The sequence below is a fragment of the Poecilia latipinna genome, unplaced genomic scaffold (genome assembly GCF_001443285.1).
Source record: "Poecilia latipinna isolate Pla-1442-1.1 unplaced genomic scaffold, P_latipinna-1.0 Scaffold388, whole genome shotgun sequence".
NCBI lineage: Eukaryota > Metazoa > Chordata > Actinopteri > Cyprinodontiformes > Poeciliidae > Poecilia > Poecilia latipinna.
The window spans coordinates 97,385-114,626 of record NW_015113004.1 but is presented as its reverse complement, the minus strand read 5'-3'; the positions used below and the strand labels follow the sequence as shown (position 1 = coordinate 114,626).

The 17,242-nt window shown below is 40.9% G+C and overlaps 2 protein-coding genes and 1 pseudogene across 10 annotated transcripts in view; all 3 read right to left on the bottom strand.

Moving 5' to 3' along the window:
• LOC106950266 (protocadherin gamma-A11-like) overlaps positions 1-17,242 on the bottom strand; it is a 165,445-nt gene that overhangs the window by 51,132 nt on the left and 97,071 nt on the right. Inside the window, exon 1 of one of the 9 annotated variants that reach the window (XM_015037009.1) lies at positions 5,019-7,602. The exons of 5 other annotated variants lie outside the window; for them this stretch is intronic. In XM_015037009.1, coding sequence (XP_014892495.1) covers positions 5,019-7,436 — 2,418 coding nt within the window. In that variant the 5' untranslated portion in view covers positions 7,437-7,602. Of the gene's footprint in view, positions 1-2,161; positions 4,737-5,018; positions 7,603-17,242 lie in introns of those variants that run through there. 3 more of the 9 variants (XM_015037016.1, XM_015037011.1, XM_015037017.1) reach the window with 3 other exon arrangements.
• Positions 11,163-13,807, bottom strand: LOC106950275 (protocadherin gamma-A11-like; annotated as a pseudogene).
• The window catches only part of LOC106950274 (protocadherin beta-16-like), a 16,651-nt gene continuing 13,814 nt past the window's right edge, over positions 14,406-17,242 (bottom strand). The window contains exon 2 of the mRNA XM_015037025.1: positions 14,406-15,133. Coding sequence (XP_014892511.1) covers positions 14,406-15,133 — 728 coding nt within the window. The remainder of the gene's footprint in view (positions 15,134-17,242) is intronic.

Sequence of the window (17,242 nt, the reverse complement as noted above, 5' to 3'; positions counted from 1 at the left end):
AGACCCATCGGCATAAACAGGGGCGCACAGCTGCTCAACACACTTCTTTACTGGGGAGAACCGGACTATGAAAGAACTGCTTGGGTCTATGAGAAACAGGAGCATCTGCATCTGATTAGTCAAAGGAAAGTTAACTAAATTGATTCATGGAGGTTGTGCAGCACAGAAAATAGCTGGTAATTAAAACTTCAAAGGTGGTTTTCCTACAGGATAACCATAAAATAAGGCATTCAACTAGTGCAGCTTGACAGACAGCCTGAAGTGTTTACTTGATTGCTAAAATGTTTCAGAGAGCATTAACCCCTATGGGGTAACTGAGATCAAAAGGAATTATAACACAAACAAGAAGCCCCCATCACAACTTCAAACCTGGGAAAAGAGGCTAAACTGGTTGGTCAAACCTGAAACAAAAGCATTGATGAGATCTAAAAATAACAATAGAGTCTTTCAGGTGAAAATAACACGATTACTTTTCACTTTTACTTGTCATACGTGACAAGTATCCACATATTTTAACTTTTTTCTTGTTTTTGTCACTTTGCAACTACATAAATGAATTAATTTTATTAATGCACTTTTTACATCCATACCTTAAAATGCATTCATGACATAACCCAGAACTGTCCCATGCAGACTATTTTATACCCTCAATGAACTCTGAGTCGATTTAATAACAGGAAAGTTATTCTCAAACAAACTGTGTCAGGGTTAATTGATTTTTAGTGAATTATTAAAAAGAAAGAAAAAACTTAAAGTATATTAAAATGAATAACTTTGACTTACTATTCTGCCACAATAAGTCAAAAATAAATATTACATTAAGATGCAAAGCTGTGCATTTTATTCAATCCCTCTCTTTGTATTCTCATGACCTTGCTATTTTTTCTAACAATTTAAAAATAATCCAGGCGAATTCCTTTGGCACTACATTTTGTTCAAACTGCCTCTATCCTGATTACTGACCTTCTCTTATTTGTTGTTATATAAGCAGTTTCACGCTCCCTGTCTTGCTGTATCTCATGTCAAACCTTTCATACTTTTTCAAGACAAATCTCTATGTGCCTCAATCCTCCACACTGTGGGAAGCACCTGCATTCAAATATGTTTTGAAACATGTAAGACATCCCTGTTTTCAGCTCATTTCAGCAGACAAAGCAAGCTCCAGATCAAAATGGCTGCTGTGCATCACTAGCACTGCTGCACAGGGTTGCTGAGGCTGTGCTGCCTCCTCCCCTCCCCCGCTGCCTCTCTACATCTCACCATCATAGTTTTCCTTCCTTGTTGTCAGTCTCTCTGTGGTCATGAGTGTGCCCTCATTTTCTCCACCACAATTTAAACGTTTGATCACAAAGATTGTGTCAGATTTTTATGTTTTTTGTGGCCAAAATGAATTTCTTCTGTTGAAAGAAAACATACAATAAGCAGTCTCCATCATCTTTCCTCCAATTCTCTGTGTATGCACAACTGAGTGCTCATGATTAGATGGTGTTATGAAGAGAAGTAGGTCACTGAAAATCTAGTGCAGAGCACAGTTTGGTATCTCTCTGTGGAAACAACCATTAATAAAGCTTTGGCACAAATGAAGTGTTGATTTAAAAAAAAAAAAAAACATTTTAGCTATGAGAACTGCATATGCCATCTCTGTCAGGTTTTCTGATATATGTTGAAGACTTAGTTATAAATCAATCCACAGATAAGGTACAAGTTTGTCTAAACATTGACAAGTATCAGGTGATATCAAGCTTAGTGTGGTGCTTTCAACCGCCAAAAGTATTGCTTTACAAATTCAAAGCAACAATATGATTTGGTGCTAAGAGAGGTCTAAAATGGCAGCTATTGTCAAAGATTGATATACCTTATAAAATGCAGACAGTTGAATAAAAGTATGTATGCATGCATGCATGCATAAAAATGCATACATAAAATGTATAAAAATATAAAATACACAAAATGCATGCATGCATTTTGTCTCTATACATGCATGCATGTATACAGACAAAATATTTTATATAATCTAAAAAAGATAAATTTGGATGTGGAGAATATGTTTATTGGCAACTAAAAATAGTTAACCTTTTAAGATTTAGCTACAAAGAAAGAAACCTTGGAGAAGAAACGATGCATGGCACCAATAACGTCGGGGAAGCTGCGGTGATCTCACCTCTGTCAGTAAATTCTCCGACTCTGTTTTAAGTCTCGGCATTGTCCTGCTAGCGCTGCGGTCAACACTCAGAGTGCTTTCACCGAAGGGCCTCAAGTCTTTGACGTCACTCCTCCTAGAGTCAGTAGTGCCGTACACCTCGTAGCCAAAATCCTGCTTTAAATTGCCTGTACCCCCTGCGTCTGCGTAAAGAGGCGGGTAATATGGAATCACTGGGAGATTCCCACTAGATTTGTAAAATACACGCTCCTGTCTCCATCTGTAGATCTTCACTGATATAATAACCACTAAACACGTGATGAAGAGGAAGGAAACCACAGCCAGAGCCAACACTAAGTAAAAAGTCAGGTTGTCATTGTATTCCTTATCGTGTGGAAAGTCAGTGAACTCCGACAACACTTCAGGGAAGCTGTCCGCCACCGCCACGTTAACAATGACTGTAGCTGAACGAGAGGGCTGCCCGTTGTCCTCCACTATGACAGTCAGTCTTTGTTTCACAGCATCTTTATCAGTCACCTGACGGATAGTTCTTATTTCTCCATTCTGTAAGCCCACTTCAAACAGCGCTCTGTCTGTGGCTTTCTGGAGTTTATAGGAGAGCCAGGCATTCTGTCCAGAGTCCACATCCACAGCCACCACTTTAGTCACCAGGTAGCCCACATCTGCTGAACGAGGCACCATTTCAGCCACCATGGAGCCTCCAGTCTGGACTGGATACAGAACCTGAGGAGGATTATCGTTCTGGTCCTGGATCAGGATTTTCACAGTCACGTTACTGCTGAGCGGAGGAGAGCCTCCATCCTGCGCTTTGATGCGAATGTTGAACTCTTTAAGTTGCTCGTAGTCAAAGGAGCGCACTGCCAGAATCTCTCCGCTCTCTGCATTTACCGAAAAATAAGCTAAAGCCGACATCCCATTCAGCTGGATGTCCTCTAGAAAATAAGAAATACGCGCGTTGTTTCCATCATCTTTGTCACTGGCTTTGACAGACAGAAGACTCATACCTGGCGAATTGTTTTCAGACACAAAAGCAGTGAAAGAAGGCAGTGGGAACACCGGGGCGTTATCGTTTACATCTGATATTTTTAAATTAATTGTTTTGTTCGCGGAAAAAGAGGGCGAACCCTTATCCACTGCTGTTATGGTTATATTATAAACTGGATCAGTTTCACGATCCAGAACATCAGCAGACACGAGACTATAAAAATTAGGTGTTGTTGATTTGATTTTGAAAGGCAGTTCTGGGTTTATAAAACAGTGAACTTGGCCATTCTTTCCTGAGTCTAAATCTTTAATGTTGATCATCGCAATAACTGTATTTAACTCAGAATCTTCAGGAATGGGGTTGGAAAGCGAAATTATGCTTATTACAGGAGGATTGTCATTTATGTCAGTCACCTCAATCAGAACATTACAGGCGTCTGTTAACCCTCCGTTGTCTGTAGCTTCAACATCGATTTCATAATGCTTAACTTTTTCATAATCTAACACAGCAATTAATGTAATTTCTCCAGTTTGATGATCAATATTAAACAGGGATGATACGGTGTTAGTATGCTGTGAAAAGGAATACGTCACCTCTTGGTTTTCCCCCTTATCATTATCAGTAGCACTAACTCTGACAATAGCTGTGCCTTGAGGTGCGTTTTCAGGAACTATGACTCTGTAGACTGACTGACTAAATACTGGCGCATTGTCATTAGCATCCAAGACAATCACATTTATTTTAACAGATCCGGATTTCTGAGGATTACCCCCATCTAGCGCAGTCAGGGTCAGTTTGTGCTCGTCTTGTTTTTCTCTGTCTAGCAGCGTGTGAAGAACCATTTCAATATTCTTTGTTCCGTCAGACCGAGACACAGTGTTCAACTTGAAATGGTCTGTAGGGTTGAGTTTATATGTTTGTATGGTGTTTTGAGCTACATCTGGATCTTTAGCACTCTCCAGCAAATAACGAGACCCTGAAGAGGCAGATTCGCTAACCTGGAAACTGTATTCTTTTTTAGAAAAAAACGGAGAATTATCGTTAACATCGGTAATCTCTACGTCTATTCTTTGCAGCTCCATCGGATTTTCTAAAATAAGTTGGAAATGCAGAGAGCAGGGGGACAGCTGCTTGCACAATTCTTCTCTATCAATCCTTTTAGTCACGACCAAGGTTCCTTTCTCTATATTCAGTCCGATGTACTCACTGCCATCTTCGGTAAAAATCCTGGCACGCCCAGACTTCAGTCGTTTAATATCCAAACCTAGATCCTGGACAATATTCCCCACGACCGAGCCAGTCGACATCTCTTCGGGTATTGAATAACGGACCTGACCGACAGCAATCTCTGCGACACAGACGCTGAGGAGCAGCAGCCGCATTGGAAAATTTCCTTCCTTGCTTAAACGCCACAAAGCAGCCATCTTGAAAAACCACTGAAATAACCGAATGGACAAAGTAATAGATGTTCAATACTGACGGAATATTACACTATGAGCGCATGTTGAGTTCAGAGCGAGTCTCTTTGTCAGGGTATCTGCGAATAAAACAGAGGATGGAGCGTTTCTGTCGAATAGAAGGTTTAATTTTCCTGACATTAACCCACAGCGACCCCTCGAGATATAAGAGGAAACTACAGATTTTTTACACAAAGCGCTAAGTAAAAATATGAATCGATAAAATAAGAAAAAATAAGACAGACAAACATACAGACAGATTGAAAGACAGACAGACAGACACACAGAGAGATACAAGGAAAATACGAACATTTTGCTCTGTCCAAGGTGCTGATCAATTGGTGTCAGCTAAGACTGTTTAACTAAAATAAAATAAAATAAAAAATAGTGGTGACTTCAAACCCAAATAACCAACCTCTAGAGGAGAATCAGGTTCATCCAGGATGTTCTTTGTACTCTGTATCCGCTGCAGTGTCTCTGAAGAACTGGGATCCATTATCAACACGTTTTGACTACCAGCTCTTCCTAACTTACAGTCACTCTTTCTGGAGTCAGTCGTCCTGCACACCTCGTAATTGTACACGTGTGGCAGAGTTCCTGTTCCCAAAGTGTCTGAGTAACGAGGTGGATAATATGGAATCACAGGGAGGCTGGAGGGATACATGATGCGAGACTGTCTCCATCTGTAGATCTTCACTGATATAATAACCACTAAACACGTGATGAAGAGGAAGGAAACCACAGCCAGAGCCAACACTAAGTAAAAAGTCAGGTTGTCATTGTATTCCTTATCGTGTGGAAAGTCAGTGAACGCCGACAACACTTCAGGGAAGCTGTCCGCCACCGCCACGTTAACAACGACTGCAGCTGAACGAGAGGGCTGCCCGTTGTCCTCCACTATGACAGTCAGTCTTTGTTTCACAGCATCTTTATCAGTCACCTGACGGATAGTTCTTATTTCTCCATTCTGTAAGCCCACTTCAAACAGCGCTCTGTCTGTGGCTTTCTGGAGTTTATAGGAGAGCCAGGCATTCTGTCCAGAGTCCACATCCACAGCCACCACTTTAGTCACCAGGTAGCCCACATCTGCTGAACGAGGCACCATTTCAGCCACCATGGAGCCTCCAGTCTGGACTGGGTACAAAACCTGAGGTGGATTATCATTCTGATCCTGGATCAGGATTTTTACAGTTACGTTGCTACTGAGTGGAGGAGAGCCTCCATCCTGCGCTTTAATGCAGAACTGTAAATCTTTGATCTGCTCGTAGTCAAAAGATCGAATTGCATGAATGACTCCACTATCAGCACTGACAGATACATATGAGGAGACTGGCACTCCATTAACAGAGGAGTCCTCTAGTAAGTAAGAAACACGGGCATTTTGGTTCCAGTCAGCATCTGTGGCTTTTACTGTGAATATAGACACACCTGGTGTGTTGTTTTCTATAATGTAGGCCTCATATAAGCTCCTCTCAAAGACGGGGGCGTTGTCATTCACATCAGAAATCTGTAAGGTGAGAGTGACGCTGCTGGAGAGGGAGGGTACTCCTTCATCAGAACAAGTCACTGTGATATTATACTCGGAGGCGCTCTCTCTGTCTAACTCAGTGTCCGTCACTAAACTATACAGATTACTAGATGTTGACATAATCGTAAATGGAGTATGTTTATTTATTGCACATCGGACTTTACCATTTTCTTCAGAATCAGGATCACTAACGCTCATTATAGCTACCACTGTGTTTGATTTTGAATCTTCTCCTATTGAAACAGATGACGAAATAATTGTGATAATTGGACTGTTGTCATTAATATCACCTACATCAATAATTACCTTACAAGAGTCAGAAAGACCTCCCCGGTCCACCGCCTCTACATCGATTTCATATTTTTTGGTTTTCTCATAATTTATAGGCCCATTTAAAATTATCTCACCATCTTCAGTAATGTGGAATATTTCTAAAATAGATCTCGCGCTATTTCCTATTACGTAGCTTACTTCTCCATTCGAGCCTTTGTCTGCATCAGAGGCACTGACTTTAGTGATTAGTGTTCCTTTGACTGAGTTCTCCTGGACTGTAGCTTTGTAAATGGGTTGTGTGAAAACGGGAGCATTATCGTTTGCGTCTAACACTGTAATATGAATCTGCATAGTGCCAGACCGCTGCGGCTCTCCGCCATCTACTGCTGTTAGCAACAATGAAATAAATTCCTCTTTTTCCCTGTCGAGAGGTTGCTGTAAAATCATTTCAGCTCTTTTTCCGCCGTCGGACTGACTGTGCACTTTAAGAATAAAATTATCACTTGGCTTCAGGGAATAGCTTTGTAGACCATTTAACCCGATGTCTGGGTCTATTGCTTTCTCTAGCATGAATTTGGAGCCAACGACTGCAGATTCGCTAATTTCAAATCTTCTCTCTTCCTTTTCAAATGCAGGAGCATTGTCATTTATATCAGTGATTTCTACGGTTACGGAAAATATTTCCATCGGGTTCTCTAACGCAATCTGCAAATGCAAAGCACAAGGCGTTGTCTGAGCACAGAGAGATTCGCGGTCTATTTTTTCTCTGATCGTAAGGAGCCCCCTCTCCTTGTTAAGCTGAATGTACTCTGCATTGTCTCCCATATGGATGCGAGCTTTACCCGCGTTCAACCGTTTAATATCCAGCCCTAAATCCTGAGCTATGTTACCAACCAACGATCCTTTGCTCAGTTCCTCAGGAATGGAATAGCTGACCTGACCGAGCACCAAATGTAAAGCGACGGCAGAAAAGACCAGCAGTACTTGCCGTGTCATTGTTATATCGGGAGCATCAGTCCTGCAAAAATACATCCGCTTATGTCAGTCAGATTTTTTGAAGAAGAATATTGCTGAAAGGTGATGTATTTGTAGCCAAGAAGAAGAAAAAGATGATCCAGAGATTGATATATTCCGTGAGTATTATTTCTTTCGACGTGCTCCACTGAAAAGCCCGTTCTTACTGAGAAACAACATGGAGCTTTCCTTCTCTATGAACGCTATTTAAATACCATTACGTTGATCAACAGCGGCCCAGAGAGTTCACATCACGGAACTGCATTTTAGGAATAAATAATGATAATAAAAAACTTTGTAACTTCCAATATGTTTGATGAGGAACATAAGCACTAAAACAGTTGGAATTGCCTTCTTACACAAAAATTTACATAAATAAAATTATGAATTTTAAATACTCGAGAAAATGAATGAAATAGAACATTCAAAGCTTATTTATCATGTTAAGAAAGAGAGAGGTTTAAATAAATATATTAAATAAATATGTTGCTAACCATGGTGCTGAAATCACATTGACTAGTTACAACTAAAACAGTGATTGATATATAAGACGTATGTTTAAATATAAGATGCCTAGCTCATTCTAACCTGCAGAGGAGAGTCGGGTTCATCCAGGATGCTCTTCTCACTTTGCATCCGCTGCATCGTCCCTGTAGAACTGGGGTCCATTATCAACATGTTCTGACTACCAGTTCTGCCAACCTTAATGTCACTCTTTCTGGAGTCAGTCGTCCTGCACACCTCGTAATTGTAAACGTGTGGCAGAGTTCCAGTTCCCAAAGTGTCTGAGTAACGAGGTGGATAATATGGAATCACAGGGAGGCTGGAGTGATACAGGATGCGAGACTGTCTCCATCTGTAGATCTTTACTGATATTATAACCACTAAACACGTGATGAAGAGGAAGGAAACCACAGCCAGAGCCAACACTAAGTAAAAAGGCAGGTTGTCATTGTATTCCTTATCGTGTGGAAAGTCAGTGAACTCCGACAACACTTCAGGGAAGCTGTCCGCCACCGCCACGCTAACAATGACTGTATCTGAACGAGAGGGCTGCCCGTTGTCCTCCACTATGACAGTCAGTCTTTGCTTCACAGCATCTTTATCAGTCACCTGACGGATAGTTCTTATTTCTCCATTCTGTAAGCCCACTTCAAACAGCGCTCTGTCTGTGGCTTTCTGGAGTTTATAGGAGAGCCAGGCATTCTGTCCAGAGTCCACATCCACAGCCACCACTTTAGTCACCAGGTAGCCCACATCTGCTGAACGAGGCACCATTTCAGCCACCGTGGAGCCACCAGACTGGACTGGGTACAGAACCTGAGGTGGGTTATCATTCTGGTCCTGAATCAGGATTTTAACAGTCACGTTGTTGCTCAGCGGAGGAGAGCCTCCATCCTGCGCTTTAACGCAGAACTGGAAATCTTTGATCTGCTCGTAGTCAAAAGATCGAACTGCATGGATGACTCCACTATCAGCACTGACGGAAACATAGGAGGAGACTGGCACTCCGTTAACAGATGAGTCCTCCAGTATGTAAGAAACACGGGCATTTTGATTCCAGTCTGCGTCTTTGGCTTTTACTGTAAATACAGAGACACCTGGTGTGTTGTTTTCTATAATGTAGGCCTCATATGAGCTCCTTTCAAAGACAGGTGCGTTATCGTTTACATCAGAAATCTGCAATGTTAGAGTGACGCTGCTGGAGAGGGAGGGTACTCCTTCATCAGAGCATGTCACTATGATATTATACCCAGAATGCCTTTCTCGGTCTAATTCACCGTCTGTCACTAAACTGTAGATATTACTTGATGTAAATTTAATATTAAAAGGCACGTTTTCATTTATAACGCAGTTAACCTTACCATTATTTTCAGAGTCTGGGTCATCAACACTTATTAAAGCTATGACTGTGTTCAGTGCTGAACTTTCAGGTACTGAGGCCGAAGTGGATATCATATTTATAGTTGGGCTATTGTCGTTCACATCACTTACATCAATTATTATTTTACTCGAATCAGAGAGTCCACCTTGATCGATCGCTTCTATGTCGAGGTTAAATATTTTTTCTTTTTCGTAGTCGATTGGTCCGTCCAGTATGACTTCACCTTTACGAGTAATGCGAAACAATTTTGAAACCGGATCCATGCTATTTCCTACAACATACGTCACGTTTCCATTTTGTCCACTGTCTGCATCAGAGGCAGTCACCTTAATAACGAGCTTTCCCTTTTCTGAGTTTTCAGTGATGGTTGCTTTGTAGATAGCTTGACTAAAAACTGGTGCGTTGTCGTTTGCATCTAGAACTGTAATGTGAATCTGCATCGTCCCTGTCATTTGCGGTTCTCCTCCATCCTCCGCTGTCAGAATTAAAGATATGTGCTCTTGTTTCTCACGATCTAGAGGCTTCTGTAAAATCATCTCCACCTTTTTGCTTCCGTCAGACTGAGGATGAGATTTAAGAATAAAATTATCAATAGGCTTAAGCGTGTATCTCTGAAGACCATTTATTCCAATATCAGGGTCAACGGCTTTCTCTAGCATAAACTTTGAGCCGACAGCTGCCGACTCGCTTATTTCAAAAATCCTCTCCTCTTTTTGGAAAACTGGAGCATTATCATTAATGTCAGTAATTTCAACTGTTACAGGGAATAACTCCAGCGGATTTTCCAAAGTGATTTGAAAATGCAAAGCGCAGGGTGTCGTCTGTCTGCAGAGGGCTTCGCGGTCTATTTTTTCTTTAATGAGGAGAACTCCCCTTTCTTTGTTCAGCTCGATGAACCCAGCACTGTCTCGCGTGTAAAGGCGAGCTTTTCCTGACTTGAGACGTTTCAGATCTAAACCTAAATCCTGTACAATGGTTCCGACCAACGAGCCTTTTGCCATTTCCTCGGGAATTGAGTAGCTAACATGACCGATCACATAGTCGAAGCAGAGGACGGAGATCACCAGTACTTGCCGTATCATTGTTCTTTTTGTCTCCACTGTCGCGGGAGAGCTGCCGAAATCTGCTCGTTTAAAATGTAAATCCAGCAAGACACAAAAAGTATTAAAAACTATTTAACATGATCCAAGGCAATTCCACTTTAAAATGTCCACAGAAGAAAGATGAATCCCAGCGAGTGCGATGTGTTTCTGACTGCTCCACAGTAATATGGTAAGAACTATGTCTTGGTGAATGTGTTATGAAAGCTACCCTACTCTAAACCTCAACACATTGGGCAACAGCGGCCCGATGAGTACAAATGGTGAAAGTACAGAGAAGACCATAATAGTGCGACAAAAATCCACACATACGGTTAAGAGAAACACTGAGAAAAAAATATTACAATAATTTAAACTTGAACCAGTTTAAATCTAATATTTAAAATATGGAGAAAAAATTGATTATAAAGCAAAAAACAAACAAAAATTAATTAAGAAGAAATTAGGTATACGAAAAAGCAGGAAGAAAGACAAGTGCATAAAAGGGGCATTTCCAAAGCCACAGTCAATTTGCCACTGTCCGGGGTGCTGAAATACACTCAGTTATTCGACTGAGCAAAGCCTGACACACTTCAAATGAAAAAAAGTCAAAAGCACTTAATAAATATGCTCAGCAAAAACAAAATTTTGATTACTATGAAAATTGGAGACATAACATGAAATCAAAATTACACATAAAAACCACGGGTACGTTTTTATTTAATTTATGTATATATCACACGAAAAAGTGATGACCACAATCAATAAATTGAATAAACATCAGGATGGTAGTCTAACCTCAATAGGAGAGTCAGGTTCATCCAGGAAGTTCTTCTCATTCTGTATCCGTTGTATTGTCCCTGTAGAACTTGGATCCATTATCAACATGTTCTGACTACCAGCTCTTCCTAACTTACTTTCACTCTTTCTGGAGTCAGTCGTCCTGCACACCTCGTAATTGTACACGTGTGGCAGAGTTCCTGTTCCCAAAGTGTCTGAGTAACGAGGTGGATAATATGGAATCACAGGGAGGCTGGAGTGATACAGGATGCGAGACTGTCTCCATCTGTAGATCTTTACTGATATTATAACCACTAAACACGTGATGAAGAGGAAGGAAACCACAGCCAGAGCCAACACTAAGTAAAAAGTCAGGTTGTCATTGTATTCCTTATCGTGTGGAAAGTCAGTGAACTCCGACAACACTTCAGGGAAGCTGTCCGCCACCGCCACATTAACAATGACTGTAGCTGAACGAGAGGGCTGCCCGTTGTCCTCCACTATGACAGTCAGTCTTTGCTTCACAGCATCTTTATCAGTCACCTGACGGATAGTTCTTATTTCTCCATTCTGTAAGCCCACTTCAAACAGCGCTCTGTCTGTGGCTTTCTGGAGTTTATAGGAGAGCCAGGCATTCTGTCCAGAGTCCACATCCACAGCCACCACTTTAGTCACCAGGTAGCCCACATCTGCTGAACGAGGCACCATTTCAGCCACCATGGAGCCACCAGTCTGGACTGGGTACAGAACCTGAGGTGGATTATCGTTCTGATCCTGGATCAGGATTTTGACAGTCACATTGCTGCTGAGAGGAGGAGAGCCTCCATCCTGCGTTTAATGCAGAACTGGAAATCTTTGATCTGCTCGTAGTCAAAAGATCGAACTGCATGGATGACTCCACTATCAGCACTCACAGATACATATGAGGAGACTGGCACTCCATTGACAGAGGAGTCCATCAGAATGTAAGAAACACGGGCATTCTGGTTCCAGTCAGCGTCTGTAGCTTTAACTGTGAATATAGAGACACCTGGTGTGTTGTTTTCTATAATATATGCGTCATATGAGCTCCTCTCAAAAACAGGCGAGTTGTCATTCACATCAGAAATCTGCAAAGTGAGAGTGACGCTGCTGGAGAGGGAGGGTACTCCTTCATCAGAGCAGGTCACTGTGATATTAAATTGGGGTGTTTCTTCTCTATCTAAAGCTACGCCTGTTTCTAAACTATAAAATCCGTTTTTTGCGTCCTTTACTATCAAAGGAATTTCATCATTGATTTTACACTTCACCTCGCCATTTCTTTCGGAATCAGGATCGTTTACGCTGAGCATGGCAATCACAGTATTCTCAGGCGCGTTTTCTAAAACAGATGGCGATTTTGAGAGTATTTTTAACTGGGGACTGTTGTCATTAATGTCAATCACATCAATTACAATCTTACTGGAATCAGAAAGCCCTCCGTTATCTGTAGCCTCCACGTCTATTTGTAAGAGCTTGGCCTTTTCATAATCTATTTCTCCTGTCAAAATAACCTCCCCGGATTTTCTATCGATTTGAAAGAGCTCGGATAATCGTTGCTTGCTTTTTGTAATCGTGTATGAAACCTGCCCGTTTAACCCTTCATCTTTATCTGAAGCTCTAACAGCAATAACACTTGTCCCACGCGGAGAATTCTCCACTAATGTCGTCTTGTACACGGATTTAGTGAAAACTGGTGCATTGTCGTTTACGTCTAACACATTAACAGTTATCTGCATTGTACCTGACATCCGCGGCTCTCCGCCGTCCACAGCAGTCAGTAACAAAGATATTTCTCTCTCTTTCTCTCGATCTAGAGGCTTCTGTAAAATCATTTCTACCTTTTTACTCCCATCCGCTTGATTCTCTAGTTTAAGAGCAAAATTTGTTGTTGGTTCAAGCAAATAGCTTTGAAGACCGTTCACGCCAATGTCAGCATCCGAAGCTTTTTCCAAGACAAATTTTGACCCAATAAAGGCCGACTCGCTGATTTCAAAACGTTTCTTCGTTGACGCAAAGCTGGGCACATTATCGTTAATGTCGGTAATCTCTACAGTTATTCGAAATAACTCCATCGGATTTTCCAAGATCATCTGTAAATGTAGAGCACAGGGAGTCATGTCTCCGCACAGCGACTCTCTGTCTATTCTCTCTTTGATAAGAAGGACACCCCTTTCCCTGCTTAGCTCGATGTATTCTCCACTGTCCCCCGAATAAAGGTGAGCATTGCCCGACTTCAGCCTTTTCAATTCTAAACCTAATTCCTGAGCAATGTTACAGACTAACGAGCCTTTCACCATTTCCTCGGGAATAGAAAAGCTGACCTGCCCTGAAACCACGTCTCCGCAGAAAACGCAGAAGAATAGCAGCACTTCTCGTCTCATTGCGTAACGGGGATATTCCGATTCGAAATCCAGTAGAAAATAGCTGGAAAACGTCAAAACTGCATTAAATATCCGTCCAAAAAAGATGAGGCGGTTTAAGCTTGAGGAGGAATAGATCCGTTCAACGAACTGCAGGCGTTGAGGGTTGTTTTATTGTCTGAGAGATCCCATGTAAAGGGGAGGAATATTTACAAGTCATATCTAAGACTGCCACATACTGGCCAATAGCGGCGATTCTGTTAAATGGTTTGAAAAAGAAAAAATACGCAAAACAAGCACAATAACTAATATGGCTCAAAAAGTATTTAAATAAATAAATAAATAAATAAATAAATAAATAAATAAATAAATAACAAATAAAAATGATAATATTAATAATAATAATTATTTTATTACTACTATTGTTCTTATTATTTTATTATTATTAATATTGATATTATTTCATTGTAAATGATACATCTCTTTTCGTATAACAAGCAGTGTCATCTGCTTTTTATATTATATTATATAATTTACAGTCATTATTATTTATTTATTATTAACATCACTTTTTACTGATTCAACCAAATGCCAAAATTGTATTACTGATATGATACATGTATATTTCCCTATTTTTTTTTCCATTAATCGTGAGCAAAAATAATTTTTGCTGTCATTGTTAAAATATATTAAAAAAAAAACACGTGTTTTCTGCAGAACCTAATGTAAGAACATAGTAAAAAATAGAGATACAGTGGTAGAAATTAAAACAATAACACAAAACCTGATTTAGAGTAGGTAAAAAAAGAAAACATCATATCCAGAAGAATAATATAATGACTATTAAAAAATTGAGTATTCATTATCGATATTGATGTCTAACCTCTAGTGGAGATTCGGGTTCATCCAGGATGCTCGTCTCACTGTGGATCCGTTGCATCGTCCCTGTTGAACTTGGGTCCATTATCAACAGGTTCTGTTTAGCAGTATTGCCAAACTTATTGTTGCTTTTTCTGGAGTCAGTCGTCCTGCACACTTCGTAATTGTACACGTGTGGCAAAGTCCCAGTTCCCAAAGTGTCTGAGTAACGAGGTGGATAATATGGAATCACAGGGAGGCTGGAGTGATACAGGATGCGAGACTGTCTCCATCTGTAGATCTTTACTGATATTATAACCACTAAACACGTGATGAAGAGGAAGGAAACCACAGCCAGAGCCAACACTAAGTAAAAAGTCAGGTTGTCATTGTATTCCTTATCGTGTGGAAAGTCAGCGAAATCCGACAACACTTCAGGGAAGCTGTCCGCCACCGCCACGTTAACAATGACTGTAGCTGAACGAGAGGGCTGCCCGTTGTCCTCCACTATGACAGTCAGTCTTTGTTTCACAGCATCTTTATCAGTCACCTGACGGATAGTTCTTATTTCTCCATTCTGTAAGCCCACTTCAAACAGCGCTCTGTCTGTGGCTTTCTGGAGTTTATAGGAGAGCCAGGCATTCTGTCCAGAGTCCACATCCACAGCCACCACTTTAGCCACCAGGTAGCCCACATCTGCTGAACGAGGCACCATTTCAGCCACCATGGAGCCTCCAGTCTGGATTGGATACAAAACCTGAGGTGGATTATCGTTCTGATCCTGGATGATCAGCTTCACAGTCACGTTGCTGCTGAGAGGAGGAGAGCCTCCATCCTGCGCTTTGACATAGAACTGGAAATCTTTGATCTGCTCGTAGTCAAAAGAGCGAACTGCATGGATGACTCCACTATCAGCACTAACAGATATATAGGAGGAGACTGGCACTCCGTTAACAGAGGAGTCCTCCAAGATATAAGAAACACGAGCATTCTGGTTCCAATCAGCATATGTGGCTTTTACTGTGAATACAGAGACACCTGGTGTGTTGTTTTCAACAATATATGTCTCATACAAGCTTCTCTCAAAGACAGGTGCGTTATCATTCACGTCAGAGATCTGTAAGGTGAGAGTGACGCTGCTGGAGAGGGATGGCACTCCTTCATCAGAGCAGGTCACTGTAATGTTATACGTGGTAGAAACTTCTCTATCTAAAGCTACTTCTGTAACTAATCTATAAAACCCATTTAAAGTCGTCTCTATTTTAAAGGGAATGTTATCCTGTATATAACACCCAACTTTTCCGCTACTCTCTGAGTCTGGATCACTTACACTTAACATTGCAATTACTGTATTTTTTGGTGCGTCCTCCAAAAGGTTATCCGACTTTGAGGCAATATTTATTTGGGGGAAATTGTCATTTTCATCGATTACATCTACTATTACTTTTGTGGAATCCGACAAACCACCACTATCTACCACCTCAATATCCATTTGATAAATGGCTGACTTTTCATAATCTATTTCCCCAGTCAGAGTAATTTCACCAGTTTTAGGGTTAATATTAAACATCTTAGTCAAATGATGTTTGCTTGGAGATATGAGATACGACAATTCCTGATTTGGACCAATATCTTTATCGGACGCTTTTACAGTGGTTACACTGACTCCCTTTGGACAATTTTCTGATATTTTAGCTCTGTACAATGGTTTGTCAAATACTGGAGCATTGTCATTCGCATCTAGAACAGTGACGAATATCTGCATTGTCCCCGACATCTGCGGCTCTCCTCCATCTGTAGCTGTTAGCAGCAGCGTCATGGATTCTTGCTTTTCTCTGTCTAGCGGCTTCTGTAAAACCATCTCAACCTTTTTGCTTCCATCTGCTTGATTTTGTAGCTTTAAAACAAAGTTATCAGTCGGAGAAAGTGTATATTCTTGCAGTCCATTTGTCCCAATGTCAGAATCCATTGCTTTCTCTAATATAAATTTCGAGCCTATAGCTGCAGACTCGCTTATTTCAAAGCGCTTTTCCGCACGCGTGAAACTAGGTGAGTTGTCATTTATGTCGGAAATCTCGACTGTGACACGAAACAATTCCATGGGATTTTCTAGAATAAGCTGAAAATGCAAAGCACAAGGCGTCGTCTCCCCGCACAAAGCCTCTCTGTCTATCTGCTCTTGAACAACAAGGACTCCCCTCTCTTTATTGAGGCGAATATATTCCATACTACCCCCTGTAAATACACGAGCATTACCTGATTTCAGTCTTTTTAAATCCAAACCCAAATCATGAGCTATGTTTCCTAACACCGAGCCTTTGGGCATTTCCTCGGGAATGATGTAACTGACCTGTCCAAGCGCGTAGCTCACACAGAGCATGGAAAGAAAAGAAAGTACTTGCCGTTTCATTGTTCTGTCCAACCCGGATCCTTTCTAAAAACACATACAAGAAACACCGATCTGTCTAAAAATGTCCGTGCTGAGAAAGCATAATGGTCGTTCCACTCTGCAAATTAAACATAAAATGCGTATTCACAAGGAAAAATCTCTCCTTCCCAGCAAACATGAACTGCTCCTGTGTCGTCTATTAAAACGCTGGGAAATAAACGCGTAAAGCAACACAAGGAGAGGAGGAGAGGGAGAGAGACAGTATAAAAATACAACCTTTCAAACAGCGACCCTTAGAGTTGAAAATATTAATTGCAGAAATTAGAGGCAGACAAGTTTCTTTTTCAGAGTCCGATTAATCAAAATGATATTCAAAATCAGCTTAACTGATTAATTTTTAAAATTTTAATATTTGTTTTACATTTTGTTGCAGAGACACCCCACACTACAAA